The sequence below is a fragment of the Pezoporus occidentalis genome, unplaced genomic scaffold (genome assembly GCF_034315485.1).
Source record: "Pezoporus occidentalis ecotype Australia unplaced genomic scaffold, CSIRO_AGI_Poc_V1 ctg37, whole genome shotgun sequence".
In the NCBI taxonomy this organism is placed as follows: Eukaryota; Metazoa; Chordata; class Aves; order Psittaciformes; family Psittacidae; genus Pezoporus; species Pezoporus occidentalis.
This window is the reverse complement of record NW_026915691.1, coordinates 2523122-2539199: the sequence shown is the minus strand read 5'-3', so window position 1 is coordinate 2539199 and position 16078 is coordinate 2523122. Positions and strand designations below refer to the sequence as shown.

General features: G+C 44.5%; 2 protein-coding genes across 4 annotated transcripts in view; both read left to right on the top strand.

Annotated features, from left to right (window-relative positions):
• The window catches only part of CUNH12orf43 (chromosome unknown C12orf43 homolog), a 139201-nt gene that overhangs the window by 68594 nt on the left and 54529 nt on the right, over positions 1-16078 (top strand). The window lies entirely within an intron of this gene.
• The window catches only part of SPPL3 (signal peptide peptidase like 3), a 58762-nt gene that overhangs the window by 38297 nt on the left and 4387 nt on the right, over positions 1-16078 (top strand). For both annotated transcript variants that reach the window (XM_062631244.1, XM_062631245.1), the window contains exons 3-8: positions 2092-2180; positions 5078-5197; positions 8484-8562; positions 9313-9425; positions 14799-14905; positions 15890-16053. In XM_062631244.1, the coding sequence (XP_062487228.1) occupies positions 2092-2180; positions 5078-5197; positions 8484-8562; positions 9313-9425; positions 14799-14905; positions 15890-16053 (672 nt within the window). The remainder of the gene's footprint in view (positions 1-2091; positions 2181-5077; positions 5198-8483; positions 8563-9312; positions 9426-14798; positions 14906-15889; positions 16054-16078) is intronic.

Sequence of the window (16078 nt, the reverse complement as noted above, 5' to 3'; positions counted from 1 at the left end):
TTAGTGATCACTTTAGCAATAATTTGCAGCAGAGGGAAGGGCCGCATCAAAAACCACTTGGAAATTATTCCGAAGTCTTGGATCAGCAGCTGTGTTGCCAAGTGAAAATAATTCCCTAATTTATGCCTACTTTTGAGGTAGGACGTGTAGAGGTAATAATTGCTGACATTTGCAATGAAAGCAGAGGGGCTGAAGCTGTTCACAAGCAATAGATCCAATAGTTTATTTCCAGTTTTCTTTGCTGATAGCACTCCCTTAAATTACAAGTTGCTGAGTGCCACGGGGAGACCGGTGGTGTGAAGTTCTTGCTAAACTGCAGTAAGTCAGAGAGGAATGAAATGCTGCACTGAGAAAAGAATTGTCTTGTTTGGCTGAATCCTGGATCAAGCCCTAGGGGGTTGTCAGCCTCCCCCCTGATTTTTATATTGCTTGAGAGGAAAGTTATGAGGCTACAGTGCATTAACGGGGAAAAAGGAAATATGAATGAAGGATAAAGGCATCCCAAGCAAAATGCAGAGCAGAGAGATCTTTAAAACAAGCTAAGAAAACAGGTTAATTTGATTGAAGTTTAGTGGTTTCCATTTCCTCTTTGTATTTTTGACAACTTTTTAGCTGACAATCCATAATCTGTGTACTGTGTGTCTGAGGTTGAAGTTCCTCATATTTTGCCTGAGCCAAAAAGCTGCTTTAATTTCATACCACTTGCATAACAGAAACAGAAGAAACAAACCAGTTTTATATTGGGAGAGCCTTTTTCTCATTTTTGTTTCGTACAGTAAAACTGCTGAACCCCTCTTTCTTTAATACCCCACACTGGTATTGCTGCTATGGACCTATGGGTGCTTGATTTCAGCTTATATGACTGCAGGACAGGATTGCTTGCCTGTGCATTGCATAGTTAACATATACAGTAAAATGAAATAACTTTCATACCTGCTGAATTGTATAGAAGAGTGTGGTGTATTTTTTACTTGTCTGGTAAATCAAATAGAATTTGTTAACTTTGCATAGTGCAGTTACAGCTAAGTTTGAAAAGGAGTTTAGTGCCTGTTGACCTCAAAGTTATTCTGAAGTACTTGGATGCTTCTGCAGACTTAAGACAGGAGCTGTATGGTGAGAACCATACAGTGGTTCTCTGTAGATTATTGTAATACATAAATATGCAGCTAAATCATGGATAACATGCATGTATCAGAATGAGGGACTGTCATGGTAAACTTTGTTGCTAGTATTTTTACTGAAAACAATATAGAATGTGATGATAGAAATACTGGTTGGCCAAGACCTTAAGTGAAATTCCCGGTGCAACTTCTAAGTTCTAATCTAACAAATTTTGGCATGTAAGTGATGGAAGACTGTGGCAAAGGGGGTAGAATACTCTGTTATTTTGGAACTTTTAAAGTGCCTATCTATACAGATGAAAAGATGAATCAATTACAACTGAGCTGAGTACATAGGGCAATGTCCTGAGTTCCTGTGGATTAATTAAACTGTATTAATTTGTATTATTTACTCAGAGTTCCCTCTAGTCATCTGTTCTATGTGTATGTAAAACCTATCTGGTTACTTCCCAGGCTTTGCTGAAATCTATTCGATGAAGTAAGACCTTATATTAGGCAGACATAAGCTAGTTTTGGTCATCATTTATAATGAGATTTAGAGGAAGGAAATAATCTTGTTTTAAAAATGAAACCTGATAGTTGAATTTGACAGAAAAGAATCAAAATAAGAACTTGGAAAGAGTTAAAATTCATCAGAGTATTGAACCATTTATTGCATTTCCATCACGTTCAGCACTTCCCAGTAACACAGATCAGTATCTTTGTTATGGTTTGTTGTTAACACTTACCAGCTCAGACCCTGTGGTAACTGGTCTCACTGCTAGAACCTGTGTAACTTGGTGCCTTATCTGTAATTGTAAGCATTTTATTTTTTGTATTTTATTTATTCTTTGATTTTTCCACTATATATGGTGTTTTTTTCTAGTAACCAGCGTGAAAGGGATTTTTCAGCTTGCTGTCGTAGAATGGTAAGGAGGTGGTAGCTGATGTGTTCAAAGCTTGTCTGTTAAGTTTGCTTTGTTTCCTGCAGGTCTCTTAACATGGACTTTGAGAATCAAGACAAAGAGAAAGACAATAGCAGCACAGCTGGGTCTTTTAATGGCAACAGCACCAATAACAGTAAGGGTTAGCTTTACTCCTTATCTTTCTTCTGCACTTGAGTATGTTTCATTCTCTTTTGCCTCATCTGTCCATGTGTTTCAGCTGTGTGCATTGTAGATTCACCTGATGGATTAGAGCTGTTTTGTCTGGGCACTTGCCATCTTGCCAAGCACTAATACTGCTGTCTGGGTCATGCCCATGGATTTAAAACATCAATGTAACATTTCCATAACTCATAAAAGTTGCATTCTGCACAATGGGTCAGGTTTTACTGGAAATGGAAATGACTTGACTTCAAAAAAAGCTCTACCACACGGTTGAGAAGGGAATGTCATTTCTTCTTGTCTGGAGTTTCTCATGATGACATATTAGGCTCTTCATAAGCAATGAGAGATCTCATCCTATGCTAACAAGTCCATAAGGATGATTCATCTTTGTCAATAAAGAAATTAAAGTATAGAGTTCACATGGCAACTCATTTATAATGGACAGCAACCCACTCTGTTCAGGATGGGGTTTAATACATCCACTGCTATGTGGTGATTGTCCCCTCTAATCTATAAGTATATTCCAGGCAGCTTGGCCATTTGAGAAGCACTGTTTTGCAGGTAAAAATATGTATGTGAACAGCTACAGTGGAATGCAATGCACAGAATGTGCTGTAAATTCACACCTGAGTTTAACTTCAAGCAATTTATATGGCTGTATCTTGGCTGTGTGAATTTAGGCTCTAGAAAGATTTCTGCAAGTTCAGAAGACACGAGTGAGATATGTGGGCAGCCCTGTTCATGAAACCCTGAATGCTAAGGTTGCTTTGTTTAAAGTAAGAAATACAACTTTAGAAGTATAAATTAAATGACATATATTGCTTTTTGAAGGGGCTTTTTTCTTTAATATAGGCTCTTGGAATTTTCATAGTTGCTGGAGCACAGCTTCTCTTGGCAACACAGAGCAGAGGTTGCTGCGCTTGGTGATTCAGCAATGAACACTTGAGGCTTTTGGCATCTGGGTAGTAAGAGAAGACAGGCTGGAGCTGGGGAATAAGCACATTAGAGGGATTAGCTGTCAAAATGATCAGAAATGAAATGAAGCACTTTGACATTTAACACTGCAGGCACTAATTCCCATATGCCAAGGTGGTTTGTAGTATGTCACTGCTGGGGGTTTGGTTTGTTTGTTTTTTCCCTTGGGAAGTTGAAGGGCATGTGAATGAATGCTGTTCTCAAAGCAGGAGGAACTAGATCTGAATCACAGATTAGAACACAGGAATTTTGCACTGTCATTGCTGGACTATCTATATTGTACTTGATTTACCCTTTTGTACCAGACCTCAGTAACATTGAAACCCCAAGTGACTGAGTTCTGCTTTTTAGTTTTCAAATTCATTGTGCTATTTGTGTGTAGGACTGAGAGTGCCCGTGTCAGGGCTCTGTGCTCACTGGTTAGGTTTTCCTTTATGAAAATGATCAAATACTTAGGACAGATACTAAGTTGTAGTGAGTGTATTTCGCGTGTTTGAGGTTTTTGGACGCAGGTTGTTAGGTATGAGTTGTGTAGGCAACCCATTATTTAGACAACTTGCCACTCTTCCACAAAAAAAAAACAAACTAGACACATTCTGACACACAGGAACAACGTGTGTGCATATTTACATGTATGTGCACATCCGTATATGTGCGTGCATAACACTTGCACAGATATTCTGCTTGATAACCTCAAAGCTTATCCTTAAAATCCTGGGACTGGTAAAACCCTGCTTCATGCAGTAGTGTCTAATTATTTTGGAATAGCCCAGTGATGTTCAGTGGGTTTTGGTCTCAGTCTTGCATTAATTTTTCATTAGAGATTTTTTGGATGCTTCTCATCAAGCGTCTGCTTCAGATGTAACCTGTTCTTTTAATGCTCTGCAAGTAAAAGTGTGCCTTACATTTTTAACTGGGTTATTACTTATGGCTTCTTCCCCTCCCTCATGATCAAAGGTGAATACAGCTGCAGAGGCTGGTTAACCATGAGAATTTGCAGGGATGGGTGGGCTTTAATTCTAAAACCTCATGGTAAGAGATAGTACAAATTTTCCTGTGCCCTAGTTAATCTCCCTCGTAGTCACACTGCATGGTTGAGGTGGGGGAAGTAATCGCAATAAAACACTTCAGTATCTCTGCACTGTTCAGAATTGCTTCCAGCTATAAACCAACAAAAGATCATGCTCACATGTTATAGCATACAGAGCAACAGCAGCACATGGTGAGCTGAGCTGGTAGCTTCAAAACCAGGTAAATGACTTGGGTGTTCTTTGAAAACTGCCCTTCTTTGTTAGGGTTGATGTTATCTGGTGATGGAAATCAGTGATGCAATTTAAGTGCATGGTGGCCTTCACCCAAGTGGAATATGAAGCTGAGGCACCCGTTGCTTGAGCTGGGTCAGCCTTACACTGTCTGCAGCTCTGCTGTTGGTCAGGCTCTTTTCCTTGTGCTGAGAGTTAAGCAAAACTTCCACATGCCCTGTTCAACGTGTTTATGTGGCTCAGTGTAAAATGAAGCAAACGCACAATTGATTTATTATTCCTAATCCCTAAATCACGTTAATGTTTGTAACTTGCACCAGAGACAGGATTAATAACAAGAAAAAACTCACACATTTCCTCTCAGCTTCTAGTTCTTGAGTCCTGCCAAGCAGAGCTGTTGCTGTGCACCCAGCCCGCGTGCCCATGTGGTGCAGCTAGAGTGTTTCTGCACGGGCTGCTGGGCTCAGTTATGGCAGTGCACAAAGATCTCGGAGTGAGTGTCTCTATTGCAGCAGTGCTGAAATGGAATACACTGTCAGGGCCCTCAGGTGTGGTGGTGAGGGCAGGCTCTCAGTGTGTGTGTGTGGTTAAGGAACAGCCAAGTTAAATGTCACTCTCTTTCCTTCTGCAGGTATTCAAACCATTGATTCTACCCAGGCGTTGTTCCTGCCGATCGGAGCGTCTGTGTCTCTCCTAGTTATGTTCTTCTTCTTTGATTCAGTTCAAGTTGTCTTTACAATATGCACAGCAGGTGACTTAAGTTTTCTTCTCTTTATGATTGGAATAGAACAGAAAGCACTGATTTAGTTAAATATTGTTGATAAGGGTTGTAATGCATGACATGGGACATTAAAAAAAGCGAGTTTCACAGTTGTAGTTTCATGTCTCTGTGGCTATTAATAAAGTGACAAGTAGTATTTGAGAAGTATTTTCCACTTGGAGGTTTGTTAAGCCTCCTGAACTATAAATTGCCAGAGTTCTGAAAGATGCTGGATGCGTTGTTTTATGTAAAGTTCACTTGTGCTTAGAACTGTAGTTAGAACTTAGAAATCAGTGCTTAGAACTGTACATGCTGTTCTGTAATTCAGGTAATTTACATGATCACAGCATAACTCTGGAGATCCCATCCAGAGACTTCTTTTCCTAGTTTAATTTTGGGGTTTGCTTTGATACAGTTTTTCTTTGTACTTCTGGTCTCGCTAGTCCTTTGAGCATTATAATTCTGCACTGCCTGAATTTAGAACAAAAATGAAGCTGCTGTCTGCAGGTAAATTAGAGACCCACTGGTCCTGGTTATTAGTATTTACACTTTGTCATTTAAGTCAAGCCCAGGACTTAGATTAAAAAAAAAACAGATAAATGAATTTGCCTTTTAATCTCTTTGCAGTTCTTAAAGCTGCCGCTCAGGGCAGCCGGATTCTTGCCACTGCTCCAAATGTGCAGCAGCTTTTAAAAGTTGTACTCCTCAGTCCTCGTACTGAGTCTGTGAAGATTCGTAACCCCCTAAATACCTCTCATCCTCTCCTGCTTCATGTACATGCAGCGCAGGCTTTGCCCTCGTGCTTTAACTCCCCAGCTATGCATCCTCTCCAGCCTCTTGATCTGGCCAATGTTGGTGGGTGAAATCTAAATCTCTGCTCTTGACATGAATCTGGAGGCTCCTGTCCAGTTCTGGAAGCACAGTGCTGGAAAGATCTGCTGAACAGTGCTTTTATAACTTTGACCTTTGACATACGTGTTCTTTCCTATTAAAATTAAATTATTACTTCAGATAAAGTTCACTATATGCTAAATATTAGGGGAATGTACTCACACAAATATGTAAGGTGTAAGGGAAGATTAATGACAAAAGACCAGTTTTGACTTGTCATGTTTATTGGTCCATTTATTTCCAGAATGACCTTGACATTTATAACTTTATTTGTGGCATTTGTGCTGTGTAATCGTATGATCTTGTGTCGGCTGGGGCTTGTTGCAGCTTTAAGAGGGTTGAGTCTGTTTGGGCCAGTGCACTTGGGTGTCTTTATTCTTTAACCTGGGTTTACCATGCTTTTGTGCTTTTCCTTGGTCTTGCATCAGAGGATGTCATTAAGCTCAGGAGACTTAGGCCCCAGGCTGAAATCACAGCCTCCTTAGAGGTTACACAGCAGGATGCAGACCCTGCTGGAGCTGGGTGTGTGTGAGCTGTGGGATTCAATCCCTCTGTCCCCTGAAGCTCAGGTAGTGCTATTTTACATCCTCCTTTTGTAGACTGTAGAGGATGGTGTGGGGAAATTGTGCATTATAGCTGATGGCAGGTTCTTAAACCTTCATCCCACAAGGATTTGTCTCTCAGGAGCAAGGGCAGGCACAGCAGAGAGCCCAGGGCTAGAACCAGCTGCTGAGCAGGGGGCAGAGCTGAAGAGTTGGCTCGTTGCCTACAGGCAGGAGCTAAGCCAAAGGATTGCCCATTGAGTAATAGGTGTTGAGACTGGAGGGAAGAGAAACTTACCATGGGAAGCCTGGACAGGCAGGAATGAGACTGAGAGTGTATTAGGGTGATTACATTTTAATTCTTATACTCTGAATGAACCCAGCTTAGGGGTGGCAGCGGCTGGGGATACCAGGACAGGAGATGCAGGGTTCCCTGCTGAGAGGAGCTGGAGGGGAGGGAAGGGAGAGATTCCAAGGGCAAAAAGGTTTTTTCTGGGTTGAGGAAGGGTCATTCCAGCCATGGTGGCCCAGGGAGCAGGGCTGCAAGGTGCAAGGACCTGGGCAGCAGGGCACAGGCCTCGCTGGGCAGGGATCTTTGTCAGGTGCCTCTGGAAAGGTTCCTAGTTCAGCATGTGCGGAGCTGCCACGCTCAGACTGTTCGTTCTTTCCCCACCCATTCTGCCTTGTTTCCTCCCCTTTGAAATAGTGAGGACTGGGGCTGGCACCGTGCTCTTTGCCTGCAGATGCTTTTTACAACTTTCTTTGTCAGAATTTATTTCTTCATTTATATTAATCTTTCTCCCACCAGAAGGGGCAGAATTGAGAGGTGGAAATGTGTGGTTTGAGCACCCCCAGTTTCTTTTCTCCAGTCGGCTTAGGCTGTGCACTAAAGAGAATGTTTGATTCCTTCCCATGCTCTTAATTTGACAAGAGGAAAACAAAAAATGCCTTTTCAAACCCAACAGCAGCCACCCCAGTGTAAGGCATGAGTAGGGGGCAGCACAGAGATTTGATCTGTAGCATGTTGAACAACTCCTTCCTTTCCATCAGTTCTTGCTGCAGCAGTTTTGGACGTGTGCTGCTGCCTTGTCTGTGTCTCCTGGCCCTCACTGTGCAGCCTTTTAAAGCAGTCCTTAGTGCAAATCCAGTGCTAGGATATTTAAAAGAACTGGAAGGAAAAATGATTGTAAACACCAGCAGTTACCGAAGGTTTTCCCAAGGGTGTGGATGGGACAAAGTATGCTCCTTAAAAAGGCAGCGTTAATGGGAACCCTCTGGATGCATTCGGGTTTGGTTTGCCTGGCTTTCAGGAACGTACATCACTTTGTATTTATAAAAGTGAAGTGTCCAGCTGCTGGCTGTGATTTATCGTAAGCTCTGCTTGTTTCAGTAACAAAGAAAGGGGTCAGAGTGAGGTGGGGGGGGAAAGAGCTAAGAAGTAGAAAAGCCATGTGAGTTCTGCAGCCTCCGTGTGCTTTACTGAAGAATTATAGAAGAACCTCGCAGCCAGTGTGCAGTCAGTTGGGGGTTTTGACTCGGAATATTTGAGAACTGTTTTCCTTGCTGAGCTGATCACGAATAGCTGCAAGACTTCATTTTAGCTTTGTAAGGCTTGGGGATTGGCCACTGCATTCCTTTGAGAGCTTTTATTTTGGCCCAAGTTTGAAAGCCTACCAACAATAGAAGTTCTGCAGAAAACCTTGGAGCCGCTCTTCCTTTGATAATACTGCAGCATAGGATAATAGGGCATTGTTGCAAGAGCTTTTTCAGATTGGAGGAGCTTGTTTGTGTACTGTGGAAGTTAGGTCTGAATGCACTAATATTACCTTGTCTTCTCTTTTCAGTCCTTGCAACAATAGCTTTTGCTTTCCTTCTGCTCCCGATGTGCCAGTACTTAACACGGCCTTGTTCACCTCAAAACAAGTAAGGACTCGAAAAACCTTTTGCTCCTCCTCTTGTTTGTTGTATTTATTTCTTTTAATGTGAATTCTTGAGCGGAGTCTTTGGTTCCAAGCACTGACCTCAGGCCTTCGGGGCTGATGTTTGTGCATACTTCCTGTGTGAACACCACGTTTCCACTTTGAAACTCAGAAGCACAATTTGTGCAAGGCCCCCGTGCTTGCCAGCCTGGGAAATGCGCTCCCATCGCAGGGGACGTGATTTCCCAACAGTGGCTTTGAAGAAGTTTGGCTCCTTTTGTCTGAGATTTCAGCCTGGGATTTGGTATTGGATTTTAATGCTTATTAAATTCAGGCCATGGATTTTAATGCTGGGTCTTTCAGAGGCTGGAGTTACACCAATAATTACAGCTGTTAATGTCATGTTTTGAAACCCATTTCTTTTTTTAACCTCGTGGCTGGAGTTCATGTTGCAGAAGGCACTATCTTAGATGGCACCAGGAAATAGCATACATGGTAACCATTTCAAGAGAGGTGCCAAGATTTACAGGGGGGGTTTCCATCTCTGTAGTTCAGGCTTTACACACAGTAGTTGAATGTGAGGAAAGCTTTTATTTTGTTGCTGTTTTGGTACCTATTTGTGGCAGAGGAACTTCCCTTCAGTTGTTCTTGGCATCTTTCAGCAGCAGTTGAGCCTTGTTCCAGCAGGGTCCATTTGCTGTTCTTTAAATGGAAACATAAAATCTTCTAGCTAATGTTTGTGTGTTGTTCCTAGGATTTCCTTTGGCTGCTGCGGGCGTTTCACTGCTGCTGAGCTGCTCTCATTTTCTCTGTCTGTGATGCTTGTCCTTATCTGGGTCCTGACTGGCCACTGGCTCCTTATGGATGGTGAGTATGTGAATCAGGGGATTTCAGGACTGGCTTGTGCCTGTTCTGACACATCCCATCCCCTGGCGATGACTGCTGAAATGTGCACGTTAGCAGCTTGCTGAGCTGAGCTGAGCTGTGCTGTTGTGTGGTAGGCTGTCAGGAACATGCCGGGTGGTGTTTGGGACACCTGTTTTTCTGGTTTGTGAAAGCCAGGACACTCATGAGAGATACTGCACACCTCTGTGGTGTGGGTGAGCGGGCGGTTCTAGCTAAAGGTGTGTGGAGGCAGTGGTGGTTGAGTCACAGCTCGATCCTTGCAATCGGGTTCATTTTTGCTGTGCATCTTCTTGTTGGTCGGTTCAGATGATCAAACAATTTGTTGTGAGCCAGTTCACAGTAGCTGCTTGTCTTTGATCTCTTTGACGCTTGCCACGGATGGGGAGGTGGGTGAAGCTGGCAGGCATCCAGTTGGCTTGAAGGTGTGATTTGTTCTTTGCCATGCTGGGTGAACTGAATTCACAGCTTACTGTGCCGAAAAGGAGCTTTCCTCCTCCCCTCCTGCCTCCCGGAGCTCTTGTGCTAGCTCTGGCACTCACTTAATCACATGGTAAACTGATTCAGCTCACTAGAATGGCAGCGTACTCTTTTTTTGCCTGGCTATTTTGCTGCTGCTGCAGTAAGATGAATTGGATTATTGTGCAGTCAGGTATGTGCTAAATTTGGCTAAAGGTAAGTGGCAGCATGACAGGATCTAAGAGAATGAAGTGGATATGATTGCAAAGGAATGATGGGGAAGCCAGGAGCAGGACCTCCGCTTCTCAGCAGTGTCGGGCACCTCAGTTGGCATAGGACATCTCACGAAATGGCACCCTGTGGTTGTGATTGCTTGAGGAAAAATAGGTGGGACAGCATTACCTGCCCTTGAAATTGCTTGTTGCAATAGAAAACGTACGGCCCGTCGGCTCTCCTGCTCCTCCTGAATGAGGCAGCAGCAAGTCCTTAGCACTGAAACCTCTCATGGCACCTCGAACATTTCTTTTGTTTAAGAGCATTGTTTCATTTGTGCTTTTTGCTGCTCTGAAAGTTCCAGCTGGTGCACTCGAGGGAATGCATTTCACAGTACCCAGAGACTAAATACAGAACTGCAGGTCAAGTTTGGTTTGTGTGAAGCAGAGTAGCCCACCATGGAATCAGGAGTGCTTCTGGATCTGCAGGAGCTACAAAGCTCAGTGGAATGTCAGGCATGGATTTTGGCAAAGTCTGAAAAGATTTGTCTGCACTGAGGTACCAACAGAAGTGTTCCCTTAAAAACAGCTATTTTTGTGAGCGCTTCAGTCTGAAATAGCAGGCTTGGAGGTAATCAATCTGCACAGCACTGAGCTGCTGCTGCTGGGTGGTTTCTAGGGTTTACTCCTCTGTGTGGTTGCTTAGGTTTACTGAACTCTGGTGATACTGTCTGGCTTTGGTGCATTTTACGTGGCTTATATGAAGGGAGTTGAACTCTATAGGTAAGCCTCGTGTCATTTGTTCAAATCCAACTATATCAGTGTTTGTCAATGACACTGAACAGGGAGCAGCATTTATTTGCCTTCACCAGGGAAACAGACTCTGCAGTTTTACTCCTGATCCTGTACTGCTGCAAATGGGACTACGTCATCTCTGCCTTTACCCTTTGCTTCTCTGTAACTGCAGCCTTGATACCCCAGCTCATCTTGTTTGGAGGGCAACACGGGCGGTAAGTGCTGCTCGATGCCGTGTGCAGGGTGTGCTGCAGTCAGAGCTGTGAGCGGATCATCGGCTGGCTCGGAATGAACCAGATGTTGTGAGCAGGCCTCACGTCCCTTGGGCCAGTGGCTGGAGGGAGAAACAGGGCAGGCATCTCCTCTTAACAGTGCACCTCAAGTTTTGTGTCTGGCTTCCTGGTGTGCAGCTCATTATCTCCTATGAGAGTGTTTCTACTTCAGAGCTGAGGAACAAGGAGGGGAGGTATTTCATGGTGATTTCTTGTCCTTACAGAATCAAGGTGTGGTGGTTACTCCAGAGCTGTCTTCAGTGCTCAAACACTGCAGTTCCCTCAGTGTGCAGTAGTTGGTTGAACTGTTTCTAAAGCTAGGGGTATTGTACAGGATGGAATGAGCAGATACTGTCTCCAGGGGGTTGTTCTGGCCTGTGATGATGCACATCATCTATAGGTCTTGAAGCGCCTGTGTCTCAGAGCAGATTGTTTGATGACAGTCATCAGGGGTGCTCCCTGTCCCCGTCCCCTGGTTAACAGGTTCCTGAATAGAGGACACAGCTAGAGATGCACAGTGGGAATGCTGCAGATGTGCACAGTGCCTGCTACAGAGTGAACTGAACAGTCACGGACACCCTGGGAACTGCTGCAGGCCTTCACTGCTGTGGCCATTGCGCAGAGGCTGCTTCCTGACAAGTGTTCTTATTCCCACCCTTTACAATACCCTCTGAGAGTTGTAGAGGAGCATGATTAGATCAGAACTTCACCACCTCTTTGATAAAAGGTCAGCGTGTGGGGCAGCTTAGACTTTGGTAGCTTGCACAGTGCTTTGTAAACCAGCATCCTGGTGGTTTCATCTGTTGTGTAGTGCAGCAAAGCTGAGAAATGCCCTGTATCCAGAGGGTCTGAGCACATGTGTGAGAATATTCATTCTCACACAGCATCCTCATTCTGCAAGGAGCGTGCTTGCAGGGACCCCGAGGTTCATTTGTTCTGTTGGCTGAGGGTTAACTCTTTCAGTTCTTGCTTGCTCAGCTTCATTATCCCATTGCCCAGGACGTTCTACCCAGAGCCTCCTCATTTCTTTTCCTTTCTCTCCCCCCCTGCTTCTCTTTCTCTTTTTCTTTCTTAATGACTTGCATAACGTGTTTAGTGTAGATCTGCCTTATACAGCGTGTCAGCACCATCCATGAGCCTGGGTATTGATGACTTTGTTTCCTACCTGATTTCTGGGGTTTCTCATTGCAGAAGGAAGCTGGCTTCCATTTGAGAGGCCTGTCGGAGGTTTGCCTGCACTTTGGCCTGATTCACTCCTGTTTCCTCTCGGGCATCCTTGCCTCCCTTCTGTGTTTAAATTTGCCAGTATTTCTTCAGGCAGTTGCAGAACTGCACAATTACTGGTGTGTGTCTTTCACCGTCTCCTTTTCTGCCCAGTCTTTGCTTGGTTTGATGAAAGTGCCTTGCTTGTGTGCCCGTGTTCCTGTCAGTAATGGAGAAATCAATTGTGTGGGCAACAGATAAAACTCATGCTGGTTCAAATATTTCCACTTCTAGTTAATTATAACCTGGAAATCCTCTCCTAAATATAGGCCTGTTTGGGCTATTATTAACGTTGGCTTTAGAGAAACCTCTTTGATTTAAGACAGGCGGTTCCCTTGTATTTGCTCCTCTGCCAGAGGAAGTCAGTGACTGAAGGCTGTATTGAATGGCTGAGTGCAGTTCTTTTTCTCGCTGCTTTGCTGTGTCAAATTCTTTAAACCTCAATAATTTGCTTACACTTTATAGCAAGTTGCAGTTGTGCAGCACGATTTAAGGCACGCTTTTATCAGAGTAATCCCATTACTGTGCTCAGCCTGGCAGCCGTGACGCTCCGTGTTGTGCTGAGCTTATCAGCTCCCAGAAGATAAGGTGGGTTTGGCAGAGCCAGTGCTGGGCTGCAGTCCCTGGGCACTGCGAGCAGCCACGCTGGCAGGCCTGCGGTGGCCCCTGAATCCACAGGGATGTGTTTCTGTAGCGGTTTGGTGGAGGAGCTGCGTACCTTGCAGGTGAAAGGCAGGCAGGGGTAAGGTGGTTTCCCAGTGCATCATTACAGCACCAGAGGCCGAAGGTTAACCTCTAAATCTTAGCAAATCTGGTCACACTGTCGCACTGGTGGGCACACAGGGAGTGATCCATCTTCCCTGGATTCAGTTGGTTAGAATGGGTTTGTGACTGTTTGTAATTGTGGGATGTTAGGCAAATATTGACATAGTGTACACAGGAAAAAACATCTACATACATTAGGCAGTTATTTACATATGGCTGTATACTTAAGCACGCTGGGGTCCCAATGGGGCTCCATGATTCCTTGTGAATGTCCTGATGCATAGATTGATTTACTTCAAGTATCTCTTCAGGGATTCACTTGTATCCATTTGAAGTACATTTGAATGTCAGGTGGGTGCCATTGGTAGCTAAGGCCAGGCCTAAAGCAGGAGGAAATCACACAAATGTGAAGACTGGGATTGCCTTTGTTTTTAGTGTAATACCAGTTTCCTCCCTGACAGAATTCCTCTTGGAACAGAACTAATGTGAGCTGTGGCATGCTGTTGAGCTTGGTGATCTGGCTGAAAACTCACCTCTGGGAGAGGGGTTGGGAAAAGACTTGCCCATATTTTTTCCCCATTGTTAGGCAGGCTTCTACATGGATTTTTGTTATTGGGAAAGCCCTGCCTCTCCAAACAGTGATACCATAGCTGCTGTTGGGCAGCCGCCCACGATCTTGGCCAAGCAGAGGAGGCCACAGAGGTGCTGCGAGGGCTGGAGCAGCTCTGCTCTGGAGCCAGACTGAGAGAGCTGGGCTGGGGCAGCCTGGAGAAGCCTGGGGAGATCTTCAGGCAGCTTCCAGTGCCTGAAGGGGCCAGCAAGAAAGCTGGAGAGGGACTTCTTACAAGGGCATGTAGTGACAGGACAGGGGGGGAATCGCTTTAAGCTGAAAGAGGGAGATTTAGGTTAGGTATTAGGATGAAGCTCTTACCTGTGAGGATGGTGATATGTAAGGTTCTTCCCAACCCAAGTGATGACTCTACAGTTAAGATTGGTTTGAGTGGACTTTGTCACACCATGTTCCAGCGTCATGTACCCGTCACACCATGTTCTAACATGTCATGTACCCGCCATAACATGTTCCAACATGTTGTGTACCCGGGCTGTTTCTGAATTCAGATTTGTCAAGGATTTTATTTATTGTATGCATTTGCTAGAAAACCTCTGAATAGCATGAAAGATGTTTATGTGTGGGGCACAGGGAGCTCCAAGTTGCTTTGTTGCTTATGTTTTTAACTGGGTAGCCAGTGATGGAGTCTGTAGGACACAATGCATGAGAACGTTTCCTAGCGGTGGGCAGCAGAAGGTGAGTGGTGAGGGCAGCTGTGCCTGCAGAGGGATTCCTGCTTCCATGGGGGCAGGCTCACAGCTGGCTCCTGAGTGTATTTTGGCTGTTGTTAACTCTGAGTTTCACTATCTGGGAGCAGCAGACAGCCCCCTTGTGCATGCAGAGCTGCACAGGTGCCACAGAGGCTGCTCTGGGGGATGTTTTGTGGGGGAGGTATTGGCTTGGGGATGTTTGTTTTGGTTTGCTCTTTTTTAATGAACTAATTCTGTGCTTGCATTTGTAGCTCTGGCTATGGGCCTGTGTGTTGCAATGATAGCCTTTGTTCGGCTGCCCAGCCTGAAGGTTTCCTGCTTGCTACTCTCTGGGTTACTAATTTATGATGTCTTTTGGGTAAGTGTTTTGGTTTTGCTAAAACTGTTTTTATCCTTTGGATCTGTAGTTGGCTGTGGGCCACTTGTACGTGAACTGTACTAGTATGGAGCTGATGAAGCCTGGCAAAGCCAGATCAGCTTCTTTGCTCTGTTCTGAGACGTTCAGGTCTGCAGCAGGATACAGAATGTTTTCCTCACTAATTATTGACAAAAGCAGGACCATGATGAGAAGATTTCAACTTTGGCAATTCAATTGATTACTTCAGAAGATAAACTGGACCTCAACTTGCGAAGGCCTGGCTGCAGATCAGCACGGGCATTTCCAAGTGAGCACAAAGCCTTACCCACACTTGCACAGTGTGAACGTGCCAACTTCTGATGAGCAGGGAAAGCCACAGGACAGGAATGCAGCTGATTCATAGCCAGGGAGCCTGGCAGAAAATCTCAGTGCACTTCTCAAGAAACCTGCCACAACAGATTTTGTGATACTGAAAGGATTTTGTGTTACCTTTGCCTAATACCAAGCACTGACCCAGGGAAGTGGTTGCGTGTAACCAGCCAGTTTCCCAGTGCAGTGAGCTGTAGAGTAAGGGCCTGACTGAAACAAGTATTGCATCATTCTGTGTCTGAGGGAGCACCGACTGCACTTACCTCTTTTCTGCTTTCAGGCTTTCTCATATTATCAGTATCCTGCTACCTGCCTCTGTAGTGCTGGACTACCTGCTTGTAGTCTGGATAGATCCTTTGCCAAAGGATCTCAAGATATTGATCGGTATCTTGATATCAGAAAGTGTACTGCAGTTATTATTGAGGATTAATGGTGTAAAAAAAAGTTATGAGCTTTTTAAATACATAAGCCTTTTATTATCACATAGACAGTGTATGTGTATGGAAAATCTGGACAACATCCTTTCTTTTCTTGAACAAGCAAAGCAAAACGCCGCGCAGCTTTCAGTGGCTGTGATTGTGGTGTGTAATTGCTGACCATTTCCTTGCTCCGCAGGTCTTTTTTTCTGCCTACATCTTTAACAGCAACGTGATGGTGAAAGTGGCCACACAACCAGCTGATAACCCCCTGGATGTTTTATCCCGGAAGCTTCACCTGGGACCAAATGTGGGTAGAGATGTTCCCCGTCTGTCCCTGCCTGGTAAACTTGTATTTCCAAGGTAAAATCAGCAGTTCTTTTACTGT